This window comes from Pelophylax lessonae, assembly GCF_965119305.1.
Source record: "Pelophylax lessonae genome assembly, chromosome: 1".
NCBI classification, from domain to species: Eukaryota; Metazoa; Chordata; class Amphibia; order Anura; family Ranidae; genus Pelophylax; species Pelophylax lessonae.
In genome coordinates this window covers 861,271,715-861,292,758 of record NC_138768.1, presented here as the reverse complement: position 1 = coordinate 861,292,758, position 21,044 = coordinate 861,271,715, and the positions used below count along the sequence as shown (strand labels likewise).

At 43.9% G+C, this 21,044-nt stretch overlaps 1 protein-coding gene across 1 annotated transcript in view; it reads left to right on the top strand.

The window, feature by feature from the left end:
• LOC309550064 (uncharacterized protein) overlaps window positions 1-21,044 on the top strand; it is a 206,288-nt gene that overhangs the window by 105,900 nt on the left and 79,344 nt on the right. The window contains exon 13 of the mRNA XM_082250530.1: window positions 482-690. Within this exon, the coding sequence (XP_082106656.1) occupies window positions 482-690 (209 nt within the window). The remainder of the gene's footprint in view (window positions 1-481; window positions 691-21,044) is intronic.

Below are 21,044 nucleotides of genomic sequence, written 5' to 3'. Positions count from 1 at the left end.
TGGCAGAGCTCAGGTCTTCTCATGCACTTTCTATCTTCTCTTGCCCACCATTCACAGACTGGCAGAGCTCAGGTCTTCTCATGCACTCTCTATCTTCTCTTATCCACCATTCATGCACTCTCTATCTTCTCTTACCCACCATTCACAGACTGGCAGAGCTCAGGTCTTCTCATGCACTGTCTATCTTCTCTTACCCACCATTCACAAACTGGCAAAGCTGTGGCATCCTGATGCACTTTTTTTTTTTTTTTTTTAAGGCCCACCATCCGCAGACTAGCAGAGCTCAGATCTCCTCATGCATTGTCTATCTTCCATCAGCCACCTTCCATAAACGGCCATAATCCTGGTTTCTTTACACACTGGCTATCTTTCTTTAAGGCCCACATCCATAGACTGTCAGATCTCTGTCTATCTTCTGTCACCCACCATCCACGAATGGCCATCATGTGGGTTTCCTCATGCATTATCTATTCTCTTCCAGACCCACCATCCACAGACTGGCAGCCAAAGCTCTGATCTCTGAGCTGGAATATGGAACAGAATCTCCGTCTGAAGAAGTTAAGAAGAAGATCTTGGAGACCAGTCTGCAGTCTGGTGTTGTCTCCTCTCTCACAGCCTATGTAGCTGTCAACAAGGACACGAAGACACGTGTGGAGGGTCCTGCTATGCGCAGGGATGTCCCAGCTCCAGGTATGTAGTTTTTACTAGACATGTGCGATTCGTTTCTTTACATACTGAAGTTTGAATGAAATTTTCGTTATTCAGAGATTCGGATGTATCCGAATTGCCAAATCACAATAGTTATAGAGTTAGTCTGGTTAAAAGACACAAGTCTATCCAGTTCAACCAATAATAGTAACGAATTTCAATGAATCCAAAATCAAAGGGTTAAGTGTGCTCCTAGGGAATGCTTTCTAACTTTGTGGGGGATAGACTGACTGCAGGAAGACAGAGATTCGTGTTCCTGCTTACCAGAAACACAAAATCTTCATCTTCCTATCTGACGGAATGGCGGTCTGCCTTGTTTACCGTCATTTTGCCTCTCCTGTGAATGATTGGCTGGTCCCGGCCAACATTGTGTCCACCGGACCTGCTGATTGGCTCCCACTGTGTCCAATCACAGCGTGAGCGGGTTGCCGACGGTGTGTGCGCCCCAGACCCTGTGCATGAAATCATGTACAGGTATGTGATTTAGCGCTGGAGGGCCACCCTGCCGCAGTGTATTTGTGTGGGATGGTCCTCAGATGGACGAACGAAAACTAAAACAAATTTTTCCATCATGCACATCATAGTTTTCACATTTTAAATGAGGAAGGTAAACTCTGTTCTAACTAATCTGTGCACCCCAAACTCACTCTTCCGTGTCTTTATGGACCTTGTGCACTGGTCCAAATAATTTGGTGGAGGGGGGATTATGGTGTGGGGTTGTTTTTCAGGGGTTGGGCTTGGCCCCTTAGTTCCAGTGAAGGGAAACTCTTAAGGCGTCAGCATACCAAGACATTTTGGACAATTTCATGCTCCCAACTTTGTGGGAAGAGTTTTGGGATGGCCCCTTCCTGTTCCAACATGACTGCGCACCAGTGCACAAAGCAAGGTCCATAAAGACATGGATGAGTGAGTTTGGGGTGGAGGAACTTGACTGGCCTGCCCAGAGTCCTGACCTTAACCCAATAGAACACCTTTGGGATGAATTAGAGTGGAGACTGTGAGCCAGGCCTTCTCATCCAACATCATTGTCTGACCTCACAAATGTGCTTCTGGAAGAATGGTCAAACATTCCCATAGACACGCTCCTAAACCTTGTGGACAGCCTTCCCAGAAGAGTTGAAGCTGTTATAGCTGCAAAGGGTGGGCCAACTCAATACTGAACCCTATGGACTAAGACTGGGATTCCATTAAAGATCATTATGCATGTAAAGGCAGGTGTCCCAATACTTTTGGTAATACAGTGTATACTGGAACCTCTCATTCAGTACTGCGTTAAATTTTATCCTAATCAAAAAACATTTAATATATTGTAGCTTATCTGTACTTGCATTGTAGATGAGGTAGCTAAATTTTCAGGCTAAGAGTATTTTCAAACAATACCTGTTGATCTTGCCAGAAAAGCTGTGTCCTTGTCCAGAAACGAAAGCACAAACATTATCTTTGTTATGGGAAATACTAGTCCCATCCATCTGCCATGTAGTGGAGATGAAAAAAGGCAGATATGTTTAAAGTCTAGCCTGGGTGACAACCATGGCTTCCCAGTGGAGAAATCGAAATGTAGACACGAGGGTACAGGAAGTATGTTATTTGTAGAAATGAAAATTGTAAAAAAAATCCCTGCCAGTTAAATAAAGATCAGAAAGCAGCAAGCTAAAAACTTGGGACACCAATTCTCATTATATACATATTTCAAAGTAGGGATCGACCGATTATCGGCAAAGCCGATTATCAGAGGGCCGATATTCACTTTTACCGATATATCGGTATCGGCCTCCGGAGCTGGCCGATATTACCGATATCAGTGTATGTAATATTAGTGTATGTAAAATCCTAGCATCCACTTTATTAGTGTTTTATATAATGTCCAGTGTGTGTTTCTGTAATAGAATAGTGTGAAATACCTTCTTTACATCGCCGCTCGGCCCTTCCGTGACCTCCAGCTGTCAGTGGGGGAGGAGAGAAGGACAGCAGAGCGGGAGATTAGCTTTCACAGTCACACTTTTCTAATCTAATATCTGGCGCTTCTGTGTACATTGCAGAGGGGAGGGGCTGAGATCCTCCTCTGACAGCTATGAGAGGAGAAAACAGCAGAGTGGGAGATTAGCGAGGAGAGCCCCGAGCAGCGATGTAATGAAGGTATTTCCCACTATTCTACTACAAAAACACACGCTGGACATTATATAACACACTAATAAAGTGGATTCTAGGATTTTAATTACACTAAACTAGGTTCACTCGGGATTCCTGGCAGGCAGGGAGGTAAAGGAAGACAGCACATTTCAGCTAAAAGACCTACCCCACTTGTTCAGTACCAGATTTGTGTCAAAAATTGTCTTTATTTTTCAAAACTTTAAATGTACAAAATATCGCCCGATGCCGATACCGATATGTAGTGACCAAAATATCGGTATCAGTATCGGCCCTGAAAAAAAAACATATCGGTCTATCCCCATTTCAAAACAGCGCTATAGATCGAACAAGTACTATGCAAAAAGTGCAATATGAAACCGCAAACTATAAGGTGCAGGTATACAGTATATCCAACACTTAACCGTGCATAAAGGTAACAACTAATGTGCAAACAAACACGATGCATATATAAATGTCCTTATGTCATAATAAAAAGGAAATTGTGAAGTTTATAGTGGAAACAGAGACTATTAGCAAAAGAATGCTCACAAGCCTACAAATAGGAATAGTAAACAACCCAAGCCCTTAGGAAGGATGCTGATCCTCAAATGCTGCTACTTGTTCAAAAAGTATAAAGATCACGGAAAAAAAATGTCATAAAACACAAACATAAATAATTTCCAGTAGCGCAGGGATGGTGACAACCTCACACCATAACATGAATTTATGGCAAACTTGAACTCGCATCAGTCCATAAATTATCAAAAACTGGTCACAAACTAGCATAAAAACAGTCCATAGAAATCATGCAGTAAATGAAAGTTCATATAAAACCTTCCAATCAATAGGGAATTGAATGTCCATAGATGAAGAAATCCTGGAACGTTAACTTTAAAGTGTGGATGCAATATAGGTCACCACTTAATACCACCACCGTGCTCAGGGGGGGAGTAGATAACACGCTCACCGATACTAATGGCTTAGCCACTCTCGTGGTCAAGCAAATACACCAGATGTCAATAGGATCCACCTGAGGCAATCCTGGATGGTCACAGTGATGGGGAATACCAAAGAGCTCCGGATCATGTGGAAGAAAAAATAGACTCCACTAGTGCAATAACGTCCTAACTCTTTATTTACATCCACTTAAAATAACACTCAAGTTTCAGTAGCTTGCAACTTGCATATAACAATCAGAGAGGGGGGGGGGAAACCATTCGGGTGACGCCTCCAGACTCCACGCCATGGACGGCACGCCTTCCAGGTCCGCTATCACTCCTCAAGTTGTGTAATGACGCCGTCTGGTCACGCCCAGATGCGTTTCGTCATTTCCGACTTCCTCACCGGGGGGCGTGACCATGACGGCACAGCATTCAGCTAAATACACCTGACTCCCCATCCTCTAGGGAGGAGCCAGCGTATTAGAAACCGCAACTCGATTTCTGCCCAGCTGATCACTCCCTGCTATGAACAGTACGCAAGAAAAACAAACAATGTTACCTAGGCAACCTCCGCCGCCAGCACAGCAGCGCTACATAAAACAATATATGTGCATCTCCTTATTACCGCCACTGTGTACATTAATCCCGCATACATCAAGCATGCGTGAAGGCAGGAGATTAACACTTTAGGTGCCATATGCATACCTAGTTCGAATCAATGCACCGCATACACCGTCAAAAGCATGATCAGCGTTATTAGCAGGGAGTGAGCACAATACACATACGATAAAACAGTATTAAATTGTGCAAATAATCCGGAATCAAATCAATAAAATATCATAAAACCTAGAATGCATATAAACAATAAATAATAAATGAATAAATACATAATACATATAAAGCATATTCAAATGTAAAATGTAACAATATATATATATATATATATATAGATATATAAAATACATATATAAAATATAATAAAAACCAGTGACCAGATAAAATCTAAGAATTACTGATAAAACAGTTCAAATCTATTTCAGGCCAACTGGGCAAAGGGACTGCGTCAAAAAAATCCATTTGGTTTCGCACCTAGACAGTTCCCTTACCCAATTGGCCCCCCTCCAAGACGGGGATACTCTCTCAACACCCCAGAACTGTAAACATCTTGGATCCCACTGGTGATGTTGCCTAAAATGAGCGGATACACTATGTTCACGCTTGCCCTTAATAATATTCGTTATATGTTCACCTACCCTTATGCGCAAAGTGCGTTTAGTGCGGCCAATGTAGAGTAGTTCGCATGGGCACATTAATGCGTAAACCACATGCGTCGTATCACAAATGATCAGATGTTTAATACTAGATTATTTATTAATGGCAGGAACAACAAAAGAACTGCGTCTCTTCAAATTGGCCCTACACCTTCCACAAGTGTGGAATCCACTTCGCCCTGGAAAAAAAGTTGTAGTGGGTGGGTCCAAAATCTTTCTAACGACCCTATCCCCAAAATTCGGAGCCTTTCTATAAATGAAAGATGGAATTTCTGGAAGGACAGTTCCCAAGGAAACATCCATACGTAAAACATGCCAATGTTGCCTGAAAATGGGCTCTACTCTCTTATAGTCCTCGGAAAAATCCAATAAAAAACTCCATTCCTTAGTAAGTGCACCCCGTCTGGAACTATTATTATCCAAACATGCCGCTCTAGGGACCTCCAAGATTTTATTAATCTCCCTGTCCAGGTCTTGTTCCTTGTAACCTTTTACAAGGAACCTCTCTTTTAATATACCGGCCTGTGACTCGAAGTCATTATCGAAAGTGCAGTTACGCCTAACTCTCAAAAACTGTCCCCGGGGGATATTCCGGAGCCAGTTTAGGTGGTGAACGCTTTGGATAGACAAATAACTATTACGGTCTGTAGGCTTAAAATAAACAGTCGTAGTAAGTTTGCCCATTCCTTTCCTAATGACCACACCAAAAAAATGGATTTCAGTCTGGCTCCAATGAAAGTCCAATTTGATATTGTTGGTATTCGTATTTAAATGATTCATAAACTCCATAAGTGACAATTCAGAGCCATTCCAGATGAATATAATATCATCTATGAATCTACGATAGTACAACAATGCAGGTCTCTCTTCATTGAACACAAATTTATCCTCCCACTCTGCCATGAAGATGTTGGCAAGGCTGGGAGCAAACTTTGCTCCCATAGCCACGCCCATCTTCTGGCTATAAAAACTTTGTTGATACCAAAAAAAGTTATGGCCTGGGCAGAAGTCCAAAGCCTTACGAATAAACAACTTTTGGTTGTGGGGAAGTTCATCTCGCTTACTAAGAGCCCAGTTTAGAGCCAATAAGGTGTCATCGTGCTGGACGATGGTGTAAAGGGAGGACACGTCCGCTGTCACAAGGAAGGCGGGCAAGTCGTCCCCCAAGACCACATCATCCAATGACACAAGAAGATCCTTAGTATCCTTAAGGAATGCTTTTGTACTACTCACACTGGGTTGTAAATATGTGTCCAAATATTGGCCCAGTTTAGCGCACACGGATCCAATTTCCGTTTACTATAGGAAGTGGAGGAGGGCATACAGGGTCCTTGTGGATCTTCGGTAGGGTATATATTATAGGAATACGACATGCACTTGGTACTAGGTAGCTCTTCTCTTTTTTTGTCAGCACATGATCCTTATATCCCTGAACTATCAACACTTTTAGATCCTTTTCAAAATCCCCTGTTGGATCACGGGGCAATTGCACATAGGTGGCATTGTCAGCCAACATATCATGCAACTGCGTGTGGTAGAACTCTTTGTTCATTATAACCACTCCACCCCCTTTATCCACTGGTCGGATTATAATATCCTTACGTTGTTCTAAGGATTTTAAGCCCTCTTGTATGTGCCTGCCTTTTCTCTGAACAGAGTGGTCAATAGGGAGTGCTTGTAGGTCCCTCAAGACCAGGTTTTTAAACACTTCTATGGACTGGTTATTTCTAACCGGAGGTTTCCACACGGATTTATTCCGTAGTCCACTATTGATCACTCCACTCGAGTTCGTATTGCTTATAGAAGTGATGGGGTTATTAATGAAATATTTCTTTAAGTTTAGTTGGCGTATAAACTTGTGTGTGTCTATATACGCATTAAACTTATTTAAAGTACGTTTCGGAGCGCACTTCAACCCCTGATTCAAAATATGCAACTCCTCTTTAGATAAATCGGCTGAGCTAATATTATAGATCCCCTAAACTCAATACTCCCTCCTTCTTTTTCTTGAGCGAAACCAAATGGATTTTTTTGACGCAGTCCCTTTGCCCAGTTGGCCTGAACATCGAAATAGATTTGAACTGTTTTATCAGTAATTCTTAGATTTTATCTGGTCACTGGTTTTTATTATATTTTATATATGTATTTTATATATATATATATATATATATATATATATATATATATATATATATATATCGTTACATTTTACATTGGAATATGCTTTATATGTATTATGTATTTATTCATTTATTATTTATTGTTTATATGCATTCTAGGTTTTATGATATTTTATTGATTTGATTCAGGATTATTTTCACAATTTAATACTGTTTTATCGTATGTATATTGTGCTCACTCCCTGCTAATAACGCCGATCATGCTTTTGACGGTGTATGCGGTACATTGATTCGAACTAGGTATGCATACGGCACCTAAAGTGTTAATCTCCTGGGGGAGTGTCCAAGATGGCCACCGGAGTGGACACTAAGTAAGAGAGCTCCGTGTGGATCGCCGCTGATTACCTGGTCCCTGCGCCTGCTGACCCTCTAGAGCGGCTCTCCCGACTCGTGCTGTGGTGGTGGAGGTAATGCGCCGCAGCTCCCAATCCTCTCATCACCCGAAGTCCGGTAAATCCTCTTCCTCTGCCGCCCACAAGGCCCTTCCCGCCAGAAGCTCCAACATGGCGTCCCAGACGGATGGTGCGGACCCGGCCCAGCACGACTTTGACCACTTCACCGTCCTGATGCTGGCTATTAACACCTGCCAAGCCACCCTAACGGGTAAGATTGACTCTATCCAGTCCGACATCGGGCTCCTGCGGAGGGACATGGACAAGTTCCGAACCCGCATGACGGAGGTTGAGAGCAGGGTGGGGGAGGCGGAGGACACTGTTCATGAACATACTGGCATCCTCCACACCCTGAAAGTTAAGGTGAAGGCTCTGGAGTCCAAGGCAGAAGATGCTGAAAATAGGAATCGGCGGAATAATCTCCGGGTGGTCGGCCTCCCTGAGGGGGCTGAGGGTCCGAACCCTGCGTCCTTCACTGAGCGCCTGCTGCGCTTCCTCCTCCCTCAGGCACAGTTCTCCCCTTTTTTTGTGGTGGAGAGGGCGCACAGAATGCCTGCAGCCCGTGGCCCCCCGGGATCCCCGCCACACACATTTATTTTTCGCCTCCTTAACTTTCGTGGACACACAAAGGCTCTGCCGATCTCCGCAACAGGAAAATGAAGTACAGTATGCTTTTCCCTGCTCGGTTGCGAGTACAAGATGGGGAGTCGGTTCGGTTCTTTACCTCGCCAGATGAAGCCTCCCGCTGGATTGAAACCCTCCCTAGGGCCTGAATCACCTCTTCTTGGACGCCTGTTCTTTGCTCATTTGGAAGGCCTGCTGTAGTCTGGTTGCGATCTGGGACCTTTTATTTATTTTATTTTTTTCTTATCCCCGGACTGCAGTTATCTGCCCTGTTGGCCCTCCTATTGGGGTCTTCCGGGCCTCTCCTTGGTTATCCTGACACACTGCCTTGGACCTAATGTTACTGGATTCATTGTTCATCGTTGCTACTCTTTCTGACGTTGTCTGCAATCAAGCTTTGTGCACCCAGACCCTTCCGGGTGAACTGCTATCCTGCAGGGACCGTGTCTCCATGATTTTTCCACTCTGTATGGCGATCCACGTTGGGGCCTGGACTCTGGAACTTGGCCTCACATCACCCTTCGGGGTGCCACTGTTCTTTCCCCCATATGGCAGTTGCCATCCTGGTTTGGGGCTCTGAAACGCGCCCAGGTTTGGGGAGTTGCGTGGGGTGGGGGTGAGGAGTTTATTTTACCTGTTTTTTCTATTGGGGTTTAATGTGACATGCTCTTTTTTGTGGGTTCCTCTTATACAGCGATGGTCTCCTGGGTGGTTCCTGTTGCCTTGGAGCTACCCCCTTCTACTGTTCCTGTCCTCTGGTGCTGTGTTCCTTACCCTTCCCTCTTTCCTAACTGATCCTGGGGTTTGGGTGGAGATCCGGGCCCCCTTGTATTGTCCTCCCCTGCTGTTATGGCTCCCCTAGTCATTGTGTCCTGGAATATCCGGGGCCTTAACTCCAAATTTAAACGCTCTCTTATGTTTGACTACCTGAAGAAATACTGTCCACATATCTGCATCCTACAGGAAACCCACCTGATGGGAAGCAAACTCCTTGCACTTAAAAAACCGTGGGTGGGCTCCCATTACCACTCCACCTACTCTTCCTACTCGAGAGGTGTCAGTGTCCTCATCCACAAATCCCTACAGTTTGTCCTGCTGGATCTCCACCTTGACCCCGGGGGTAAATATGTTGTACTGCATGCAATGTGTGACAGGCTTGAAATGGTTATAGCGGTGATCTACAATCCCCCCCCCACGGCCGCTATGTCTCTTCTCCATACGCTGACCCCGATTCTTGCCCAATACCCTTCTGCCCTTGTGCTGCTGGCAGGTGACTTTAACATGCCTCCGATCCCTTCGGTGGACAAAATGGGGGGCGACCCGGCGGGGGACTCCCCACTTTCCCGTTGGGCTGAAGTCTATGTCCTCTGGGACGTTTGGCGGTGGAAGCACCCCCACGAGCGGCAGTTCACCTGCCACTCTGCCACCTATGCTACACTTTCCCCTATAGATCTTATGTTGGTCAGCAATCCCCTCCTAGCGCTCACCCTCGAGGCCTCCATCCTCCCTAGGGGCATCTCGGACCATGCTCCTGTGCTCCTGAGGCTCGGCACGGACACGTCTCCTGGGCTATGCCTTTGGCGGCTGCCTCGGTTCTGGGTGACGGATGAGAGGGTGGCCCCGAGGGTGACGTCTGAGCTCCTGGACTTCTGGGTTCACAACAAGGGCACTGCGGACTCGGCCACGACCTGGGATGCCTTTAAGGCCTATGCTAGGGGCCAGTACCAACTGTCTATAGGGAAAGCTCGTAAAGAATCCTCCCTGGAGCTGGAGGACCTGGAGTCCAGAGCCAAGAGACAGGAAGCGGAGTATGTGGCCACTGGTAATAGAGAGATATATGGTTCCCTGACGACGACCTATAAGGAAATCACCCTCCTCCGCACTTCCTCCTGCTAAAAATTGGTGCTCTCCCAAACGCAGCGTATCTTTGAACAGGGTGAGCGGACGGGCAGACTGTTGGCATGGTTATACAGGGAACGTTCGACCACTACCCACATAGCACGCATTAGGGGGGAAGATGGCTCTATCTGTTCAGACCCTAGTCAGATTAACAACCACTTTGCTAGATTTTATGCCCGGCTCTACACCTCAAGGGTGGACTATACTACTGCCGAGTTGGACTCCTTTCTCTCCCTCGTTGACTTCCCTGAGTTGTCTACTGACGCTGCGAAGCGCTTGGAGGCCCCCTTTACTCTGAAGGAGGTTCGGACGGTGATAGGCTCCCTGCAGACGTGCAAAACTCCCGGCCCGATGGGCTTCCGTCGGAGTTCTTCAAGGCCAATGAGGATGTTCTCCCGTCCCACTTCCATAGCCTGGTGAATGAGGTGGCTGACTTGGGCGCCCTTCCCCAGTCCATGGCTGAGGCGGTGATTGTAGTGGTGCCTAAGTCCTGAATTGTGCAGATCTTATAGGCCGATTTCCTTGCTCAATGTTGATGCCAAGATCTTTGCTAAACTCCTGGCTATTCGCCTAAATTCTGTGATTTTATCCCTTGTTCAAGGAGATCAAACTGGCTTCATGCCGGGCAAGGGCACTGACATCAATCTCCGCCGCCTCTTTACTAATTTGACATATGTGGGAGACACTGCTTCTGCGGGACTTGTTGCTTCACTAGACGCAGAGAAGGCCTTTGACTCCGTGGAGTGGGGCTTTCTCTGGCGGGTGCTTCATTGCTTTGGGGTGGGCGCTAAGTTTATTTCCTGGATCCAACTCCTTTACAACAATCCCAAGGCCCAGGTGCGGACGAATGGTATTCTTTCTGCCTCTTTTGGGCTGGGTAGGGGGACCCGACAGGGGTGCCCGCTCTCCCCCTCCCTATTTGCTTTGGCATTGGAACCTCTCGCTATTCTGATAAGAGCCCTCCCTTCTATTGCGGGGATCCCAGTGGGTCCTCTGCTGGAGAAAATCTCTCTCTACGCAGATGACACTCTACTTTACCTCCCTGACGCTGGGGACTCTCTCGCTGCGGCCCTTGAGATTATAGATAGGTTTGGTAGATTCTCGGGAGTCCGGATTAATTGGAATAAGTCCCTGCTTTTCTCGCTGTCGCCAACGCCGCCACCCTCTGTGCCCTCCCTTCCATTGTCCTGGGTCCCGAAATTTAGATACCATGGGATTGAGGTGCAAAGGGACCTCTCCTCCTTCCTGTCAGATAACTTGTACCCCGTGCTCCAACAACTTGTACTTCGCTGTCAGGCCTGGAAGACGTTCCCACTCTCCCCTGTAGGTAGAATTAAACTTATTAAGATGACCTTTCTTCCTAAGTTCCTCTACATCTTCCGGAATACCCCGGTCCACATCCCCTTATCCTTTTTTCGTAAATTGGACGCGGTCCTGTCCGCCTTTATTTGGTCTGGTTCTGTCCCGCGGATAGCGAAGCATACTCTTTGCATTGGTGTTGCCCTCGTTTCATCAGTACTACTGGGCGGCGGTCTTGGTAACAGTGCGATGGTAGTTTGCCCAAACTCGTTCCAACCTGGCGGTTAACCTCGAGGCGGCCATTCTGGGCTCCTACGCGGCACTCAGTAACTTGGTGTTTAGAGGTCCTAAGGCGCACCCTAACGTGACTGTCCCAATGCGCACCATGGTTATGCTCTGGAGGCAGGTGTCGGAGGCGGTCTCGGGTACTGGGGATATCTCCCCCCATACTCCCCTTTGGGGGAACCCTCGCCTCCCTCATTTTTATTCCATCCCTGACCCAGCTCTTTGGGCCGGATATGGAATCAAGAAATTGGAGCATATTATGCCGGAGGGTACTCTGCGCTCATTTGATGACCTTAGGTCTACCTTTGCACTGCCCCCCTGTCAATGTTTTTCTGCTTCCTTCAGCTTAAACATGCATACTCGAGGCAATTTCCCACTCCGCCCCAGGTGACTCCACATACGGTGGAACGCTTCCTTATCTCCAAGAACGCGGATAGGCTGCTTTCCTCAATATACCTCAGGATCTCGACCTATGACCCCGTAGCTTTGACCCGTCTCTTTGATGCCTGGCAGGAGGACATTCCTTCCTTGACGACAGGTAACTGAGAGGAAGGCCTGCAGAATTACATTCCACTGGTCATCATAGCTAGAGACCGTTATACACAACTCCGCTTCCTACATAGAGTATACTATACCCCGCAAAAGCTGGCCCGGATAGATCCCACTAGGTCTGACCGTTGCCCCAAATTCCAGAAGGCCTTGGGCTCCTTTATAAATGTGGTTTGGTCTTGCCCTTTGATCCAGGACTTCTGGAGGGTGGTTGCAGGGGAGCTGTCCGCCATAACGACCCTGGATGTCCCGCTTGACCCCAAGATTTTCCTCCTGGGTACCTGCTGATGAAAACTCTACTTGCCAAATGGAAGAAGGCTGATCCTCCTACTATGTCCCAATGGCGGAAGGTGGTGGATGAGGTCCTCCCCCTCTATAAACTTACCTATATGTCCAGAAAATGCCCTAATAAGTTTGATAAGATCTGGGGACCCTGGCTGGGTCGCTAGACCTCTTCCCTGCTCCTTGCCGGTGGCGGAGGTTCGGCCCTCTAAACTTCATCCCTGTATTTATTTGGCCCCTCTTTTCCCCTCCCCCCCCACTCCCCCCCCCCCTTTTATTTTATTTTTACTTCCCTTTCCCCCTTCTCCCCGATTCCCTTGATCTATCTATTCGGTGAATTGTAAGTGCCACCCCTTCGCTGCCTCTTCCCCCCCCCCCCGCTTCCCCCCGCCCTCTCCCCTTCCTCTTCTTTCTCAGCACTGTGGCATGTGATGATTGCACTATTGTTGTATTTGTACCTTGCTACACCGCAGTGAATTGTTCAGTCTTTCTGTTCTAGCACCTTTTGATTTTGTAACCCCGAAGTTTGTGTTCTGGTTTTGATTGGATGTACCTTGTTTTTGTATGTCCTCTGTTTTGCAAATAAATAAAAACTTTTCTGTTTAAAAAAAAAAAAGTGTTAATCTCCTGCCTTCACGCATGCTTGATGTATGCGGGATTAATGTACACAGTGGCGGTAATAAGGAGATGCACATATATTGTTTTATGTAGCGCTGCTGTGCTGGCGGCGGAGGTTGCCTAGGTAACGTTTCTTTTTCTTGCGTACTGTTCATAGCAGGGAGTGATCAGCTGGGCGGAAATTGAGTTGAGGTTTCTAATACGCTGGCTCCTCCCTAGAGGGTGGGGAGTCAGGTGTATTTAGCTGAATGCTGCGCCGTCATGGTCACGCCCCCCGGTGAGGAAGTCAGAAATGACGAAACGCGTCGGGGCGTGACCAGACGGCATCATTACACAACTTGGCTTGAGGAGTGATAGCAGACCCGGAAGGCGTGCCGTCCACGGCGTGGAGTCTGGAGGCGTCACCCGAACGGTTGCATCCCCCCCCTCTCTGATTGTTATATGCTAGTTGCAAGCTACTGAAACTTAAGTGTTATTTTAAGTGGATGTAAATAAAGAGTTAGGACGTTATTGCACTAGTGGAGTCTATTTTTTCTTCCACATGATCCGGAGCTCTTTGGTATTCCCCATCACTGTGACCATCCAGGATTGCCTCAGGTGGATCCTATTGACATCTGGTGTATTTGCTTGACCACGAGAGTGGCTAAGCCATTCGTGTCGGTGAGTGTGTTATCTACTCCCCCCCTGAGCACGGTGGTGGTATTAAGTGGTGACCTATATTGCATCTGTTGCAGAGTGCTCTTGAAGATCCCTAAGAAAGTGGAACTTCACATCAATGTAAAAGTATATAGGTAGTTTCCAGGTAAAGTGTTACCATAATCCCGTTAAGAATTGTAAAAAGAGAACCCCCTTGGGTGGGTGGGACTTTAAAGGTAACTAATAAATATTCCTTATAGGAAAAATTTGTTTTAATTTTAAATAAAATATAATTTATTGAAAAAAAGTGATTATAATAAAGATCATCAAGGTAAGTTATATTGTATATATAGCAATAGGAATAAGCATATAATACAATACAGTATACAGGTGTACAACAGAGTCCAACGCGTTTCGAAGTATTGTATAATACAAGGATCTTCCTCAGGGAATCTGTGTATGTTCCTGAAAAGCATAATCACATGCCAGAAATAAATCGGAGAAAAGACAAAGCAATATAATAAATTTACATATTATATACCAAGTCATTTACATAAGTACTTTTTGCAGTTGCGACAGCATATTATTCCACCTTATTAAGAAAGTATTTATGGCTAAGTTGCCATCAATAAGCCAAAAACCTTATCTTTCACCCTATATAAAATGAAAATAAATATAAAAATAAAAATAAATAAATCAAAAAGAAGGAGAGAAAATACCACATGGTAAGAGTTCACATACCTGCAGAGACCAAGAGCCACAAATATTTGTCCAGAAAAGGGGGGATATATATTATAATCCCACAGGGTAGGAGCTAGAGTCAGGTATTATATCATAATCTTCTTTACCTAAAGATAATAATTCATTATCAGCGAGGTGAATTTCATAGAGTTTAATTCCCTGTATATAGAAGACTTAAGATCAATTCACCTGTTGTGATGATCAAAAGCTTGATATGTGAAACAGGGGAAGAAAACAGGTTCTATCCAGGAGTAAAAGCAAGGAAAAAATTCCTAACAACTTTGAAATAGTTATCCTCCAACGGGGGTGCTTTCAGGACTTAGCGAGTAATAAATCCTGATGAAAAAAACAACAAGACATAGATAGAATAAATATATCCATTAAACACAATGGAATGTACGGTACACCCCTTCTATTTCGGGTACCCTACCTCCATATTAACGTGGAGCATCCACGGTGTCTTGATGACTTCTGTGGATCTACTGTTCACACTGGTGTATATGAAATATATTCCAAAATTTTCGGTCGATGTAAGTATTAGCCTAGGACAGATATAGGGATAATATATGTATATAACTCCATGTATAGGAGAAAATATAGAAAAGAAAAAAAAAAAAAAAAACGGGTCCCCCCTAGATGATGGATTTATTGCATTTGGGCTATCTTACCTCAATATTGAGGTGGGTTGTCTTCAAAGACAGCTTCAAAGACTGCAGTATCCACAGGAATATACAATTGTATTCCACAGTATTTTTCGGTATCAATACCAACTATTTGCCTGCAATGATATATGAAGATAATATGTCCAACTGACTCCCCATATATGAAAGTATACAATATATGGGTATCCCCATGAAGACCAATATAAGTACCGTTTGATGTAGGAGAGGCGACAACCGTCTAGTCACTGTCCATAAATGTTGGCACTCAAAAGTCCTAGGACTGAAAATACTGCCTAATGATTTCCATCAGGTATCCTGAAGGCAAAAGAAGTCCCTTTAGATGGAATCAAAACATGGCAAAAGTTGTTTAAGTCCCCTGAGGTGTACTTACTTATTGTAGAGAAGGTTTGGAGGAGCAGTAGTCCTGTCATGTCACGGAGAGATAACTCTCCGGACTGACTCTCGGCGTTCCCTTATATGTCAAACCGTGGCCATAAATTCCCGTTGAATATCGCGAGATTACGTGTAATGCAATAATCGGCGCACTGCGATGTCGCCATTTCCGTCTCCCTATCTCGCTAGAAATCTCGCGAGTTTGACGGTGACGTCACATCCGCTCTGATTGTGTATATTGTGGAACGTTCCACAGAACCGCCGTCAGTGGCCAACTTCCGCCCTGACTTGCAAATGGGCATGAATACATATCCGCCCACAACTCTAGCGGTCCATAAGTATCACAAAAGCACCGGATGAAAAACGAAAAACAAAAAACAAAAAACAGAAAGAAAAAGGAACTGGACATTTGGCAATGAAAAATCTGATCAAAAATATAATCAGACAGTTATCCAAAGTGGAGACCTTGGAAACTCAAAATTATATATATGTGTGTAAGTTCCTTATTGTAGAGGGATATATGGTGCCGGTTGACAAAAAAAAAAGGGAAAAAATCCTATAGGATATCGCCCCGGCACGGGTGGTGGCGTTTAACTCCCTGGGAATACCCGGGGTTTCAGACTAACATCTGTTCCTCCAGGATAGTAAAATCAGAGGGCATTCCCCTATACTTAAATTCTTTAGGGATTTTTCCCATTTTTTTCATCCCTACCCCCCTTTTTTCCCTTCCCCCCCCCCTTTTTTTTTTTCCCCCATCTGGGGGGTTCGCCAGCGGTCCTGGAGCCACAACCATGCAGGTTGCATGGTTTTATTTTTGTTCCCTATGGGGAGATTAACCACAGGCTAGGAGCCCGGAACGGGTGAGATATTCTCCAATGGGGTTCCCCGTCTAAGAATGGGTGTCCCTATGAACAACTGGAGAAATATGCGTCTTTCAGCTGGATTAATTCCCGACAATTCTTGCGGGAATTCCAGGTCTGAAACCCCGGGTATTCCCAGGGAGTTAAACGCCACCACCCGTGTCGGGGCGATATCCTATAGGATTTTTTCCCTTTTTTTTTTTTTTGTCAACCGGCACCATATATCCCTCTACAATAAGGAACTTACACACATATATATAATTTTGAGTTTCCAAGGTCTCCACTTTGGATAACTGTCTGATTATATTTTTGATCAGATTTTTCATTGCCAAATGTCCAGTTCCTTTTTCTTTCTGTTTTTTGTTTTTCGTTTTTCATCCGGTGCTTTTGTGATACTTATGGACCGCTAGAGTTGTGGGCGGATATGTATTCATGCCCATTTGCAAGTCAGGGCGGAAGTTGGCCACTGACGGCGGTTCTGTGGAACGTTCCACAATATACACAATCAGAGCGGATGTGACGTCACCGTCAAACTCGCGAGATTTCTCGAGATATGGAGACGGAAATGGCGACATCGCAGTGCGCCGATTATTGCATTACACGTAATCTCGCGATATTCAACGGGAATTTATGGCCACGGTTTGACATATAAGGGAACGCCGAGAGTCAGTCCGGAGAGTTATCTCTCCGTGACATGACAGGACTACTGCTCCTCCAAACCTTCTCTACAATAAGTAAGTACACCTCAGGGGACTTAAACAACTTTTGCCATGTTTTGATTCCATCTAAAGGGACTTCTTTTGCCTTCAGGATACCTGATGGAAATCATTAGGCAGTATTTTCAGTCCTAGGACTTTTGAGTGCCAACATTTATGGACAGTGACTAGACGGTTGTCGCCTCTCCTACATCAAACGGTACTTATATTGGTCTTCATGGGGATACCCATATATTGTATACTTTCATATATGGGGAGTCAGTTGGACATATTATCTTCATATATCATTGCAGGCAAATAGTTGGTATTGATACCGAAAAATACTGTGGAATACAATTGTATATTCCTGTGGATACTGCAGTCTTTGAAGCTGTCTTTGAAGACAACCCACCTCAATATTGAGGTAAGATAGCCCAAATGCAATAAATCCATCATCTAGGGGGGACCCGTTTTTTTTTTTTTTTTTCTTTTCTATATTTTCTCCTATACATGGAGTTATATACATATATTATCCCTATATCTGTCCTAGGCTAATACTTACATCGACCGAAAATTTTGGAATATATTTCATATACACCAGTGTGAACAGTAGATCCACAGAAGTCATCAAGACACCGTGGATGCTCCACGTTAATATGGAGGTAGGGTACCCGAAATAGAAGGGGTGTACCGTACATTCCATTGTGTTTAATGGATATATTTATTCTATCTATGTCTTGTTGTTTTTTTCATCAGGATTTATTACTCGCTAAGTCCTGAAAGCACCCCCGTTGGAGGATAACTATTTCAAAGTTGTTAGGAATTTTTTCCTTGCTTTTACTCCTGGATAGAACCTGTTTTCTTCCCCTGTTTCACATATCAAGCTTTTGATCATCACAACAGGTGAATTGATCTTAAGTCTTCTATATACAGGGAATTAAACTCTATGAAATTCACCTCGCTGATAATGAATTATTATCTTTAGGTAAAGAAGATTATGATATAATACCTGACTCTAGCTCCTACCCTGTGGGATTATAATATATATCCCCCCTTTTCTGGACAAATATTTGTGGCTCTTGGTCTCTGCAGGTATGTGAACTCTTACCATGTGGTATTTTCTCTCCTTCTTTTTGATTTATTTATTTTTATTTTTATATTTATTTTCATTTTATATAGGGTGAAAGATAAGGTTTTTGGCTTATTGATGGCAACTTAGCCATAAATACTTTCTTAATAAGGTGGAATAATATGCTGTCGCAACTGCAAAAAGTACTTATGTAAATGACTTGGTATATAATATGTAAATTTATTATATTGCTTTGTCTTTTCTCCGATTTATTTCTGGCATGTGATTATGCTTTTCAGGAACATACACAGATTCCCTGAGGAAGATCCTTGTATTATACAATACTTAGAAACGCGTTGGACTCTGTTGTACACCTGTATACTGTATTGTATTATATGCTTATTCCTATTGCTATATATACAATATAACTTACCTTGATGATCTTTATTATAATCACTTTTTTCAATAAATTATATTTTATTTAAAATTAAAACAAATTTTTCCTATGAGGAATATTTATTAGTTACCTTTAAAGTCCCACCCACCCAAGGGGGTTCTCTTTTTACACTTCACATCAATGTGCTTAGTTCTTGAATTAACTCCTTCCATGCTGACAAGTGCAAGGCATCCTTGATTGTCCTCATAGATTTCTGTTGGTCCCAACTGTGGTTGACCCAAATCTGTTAATAGCTGTCTCAGCCATATAACTTCTTGGCTTGCCTGCGCTGCAGCAACCTATTCTGCTTCAGTAGACAACAGTGAAACAGAGAGTTGCTTTTTACTAGTCCAACTGATGGCACCTCCTGACAGAAAAAATAAGTAGCCACTGATAGATTTCCTGTCGCTGGTGTCTCCTGCCCAATCAGCATCTACATATCCTGTTAAGGTGCTTTCATCACTTGCTGGTAACTTTAACTTGTAGTGCAAAGTCCCTTTAAGATAGCGAATGATTCGCTTTACAGCATTCCAGTTCTTTTGACTTTGCATCAAAACCTTTCTGCATAGGATTCCAACGGTTGCTGCAATGTCCGGCCTTGTAACAGTGGTAAGATACAGCAATTTCCCTATTGCCTTCCTGTATTGAGTATTAGTAGGTAATGGGATATCTTGGCAATTCATCTCCTTTAGGTAGTTGGTTTCCATAGGAGACTTTACTGGTTTGGCGTCTTCCATTCCAAATGTTTCAATTATTTCTTGTATTTTGTGTCTTTGGTTCAGAGGAAAGCTGCCATCTTCCTCTCTCTCGATCTGGATGCCGAGGTAATTCTTTATGTTGGCAAGATCTTTGGTGTTGAAGTTCTGATTTAATTTTTCTAGTATTTCTGCTTCATCCCCTTCTTGCTCAAAGCAAATCAGGATATTATCCACATAAATAAGCATATAGACCCATCTGTCTGCCAATTTCTTTGTGTATATGCAGGGGTCTGCTTTACTCCTCAGAAAGTTTTGATGTGTAAGCACTTCATTTATTTTTATATTCCACGCTCTGGCTGCTTGCTTTAGACCATATATACTCCTGCGAAGTTTGCAAACTAGGTCTGGCCTTTGTTCATCTTTGAACCCTGGCGGCTGTTCCATGTAAATCTCTTCTGTTAGCTCGCCATGTAGAAACGCGGTTTTCTCATCAAAATGTTTCACTTGCATTTTCCTTTTTACGGCTACTGTCAGTAAAGTCTGTATTGTAGTGTGCTTGACTACTGGTGCAAATGTCTCGTCATAGTCCTCTCCGTATTTTTGAGAATAGCCCTTGGCTACTAGTCTTGCTTTGTATCGCTCAATTGTGCCATCTGCATTGTATTTCACTTTAAAAGTCCATTTACAGCCTATGGCTTTCCTTCCGGGTGGTAGTTCTGTAAGTGTCCATGTTTTAGTGTCATGCATGGATTTTATCTCTTCATCAGCAGCCTTTATCCATTTACTTGCTTCTTGTTCTGAAAGCTGAGATATGTCTTCCCAGGTTGTAGGTTCGTTGATAATGGCAGTACTTGCTTTGTATGAGAGACGTACAGGTGGTTTACCTTTGTTTTCTCTTGTTGAACATCTTGGTGTTGTGTCTGAGCCTTCTTGTGTCTGCTCTTCAGTACTGGTAGAGTCTGCACTCACTTCAACTCTTTGTTCAGAAGTTACAGAGATAGGCTGGTCAATGTCAGTTTTCTCTTCTATTCTTGCTTCTACTCTTGTCATTACATTGTCTCTGAAATCTTCAACAAAAGTTATGCTGTCGCTAATGGTAACCTTGTCTGTTTTGGGATTAAGGATTCTGTAACCTTTGACATTGTCACTGTATCCAACAAAGATACCTTCAAATGCTCTGTTTTGGAGTTTGGTGCGTTTTTTTTCAGGTATGTATATGAATGCTTTGCATCCAAATACTCTTAGGTGTTTTACATTTGGCTTCTCATTGTGCCATAGTTCATATGGAGTTTTCTCTATTGTTCTGGAAAGAAGTCTGTTCTGCAAATATGTAGCTGTCATAGCTGCTTCACCCCAGTATTTTTGTGGTAGTCCAGAGTCTGTCAGCATACATCTGATCATTTCAGTCAGAGTTCTGTTCTTCCTTTCAGCTACTCCATTTTGTTCTGGTGTATATGGGACTGTCTTTTGATGTTCTATTCCATTCTGTTTTAAGTACTCTTGTATCTTATATCCTGTGAATTCACCTCCATTGTCACTCCGAAGTATGAGAGGCTTCCTCTGAAACTTGTTACTGGTCTTTATTATATAGTCTTGTAATTTGTCAAAAACTTCACTCTTGTGTTGCATTAGGTAGGTGACTGTGTATCTTGAATAGTCATCTATGAAAGTCACTA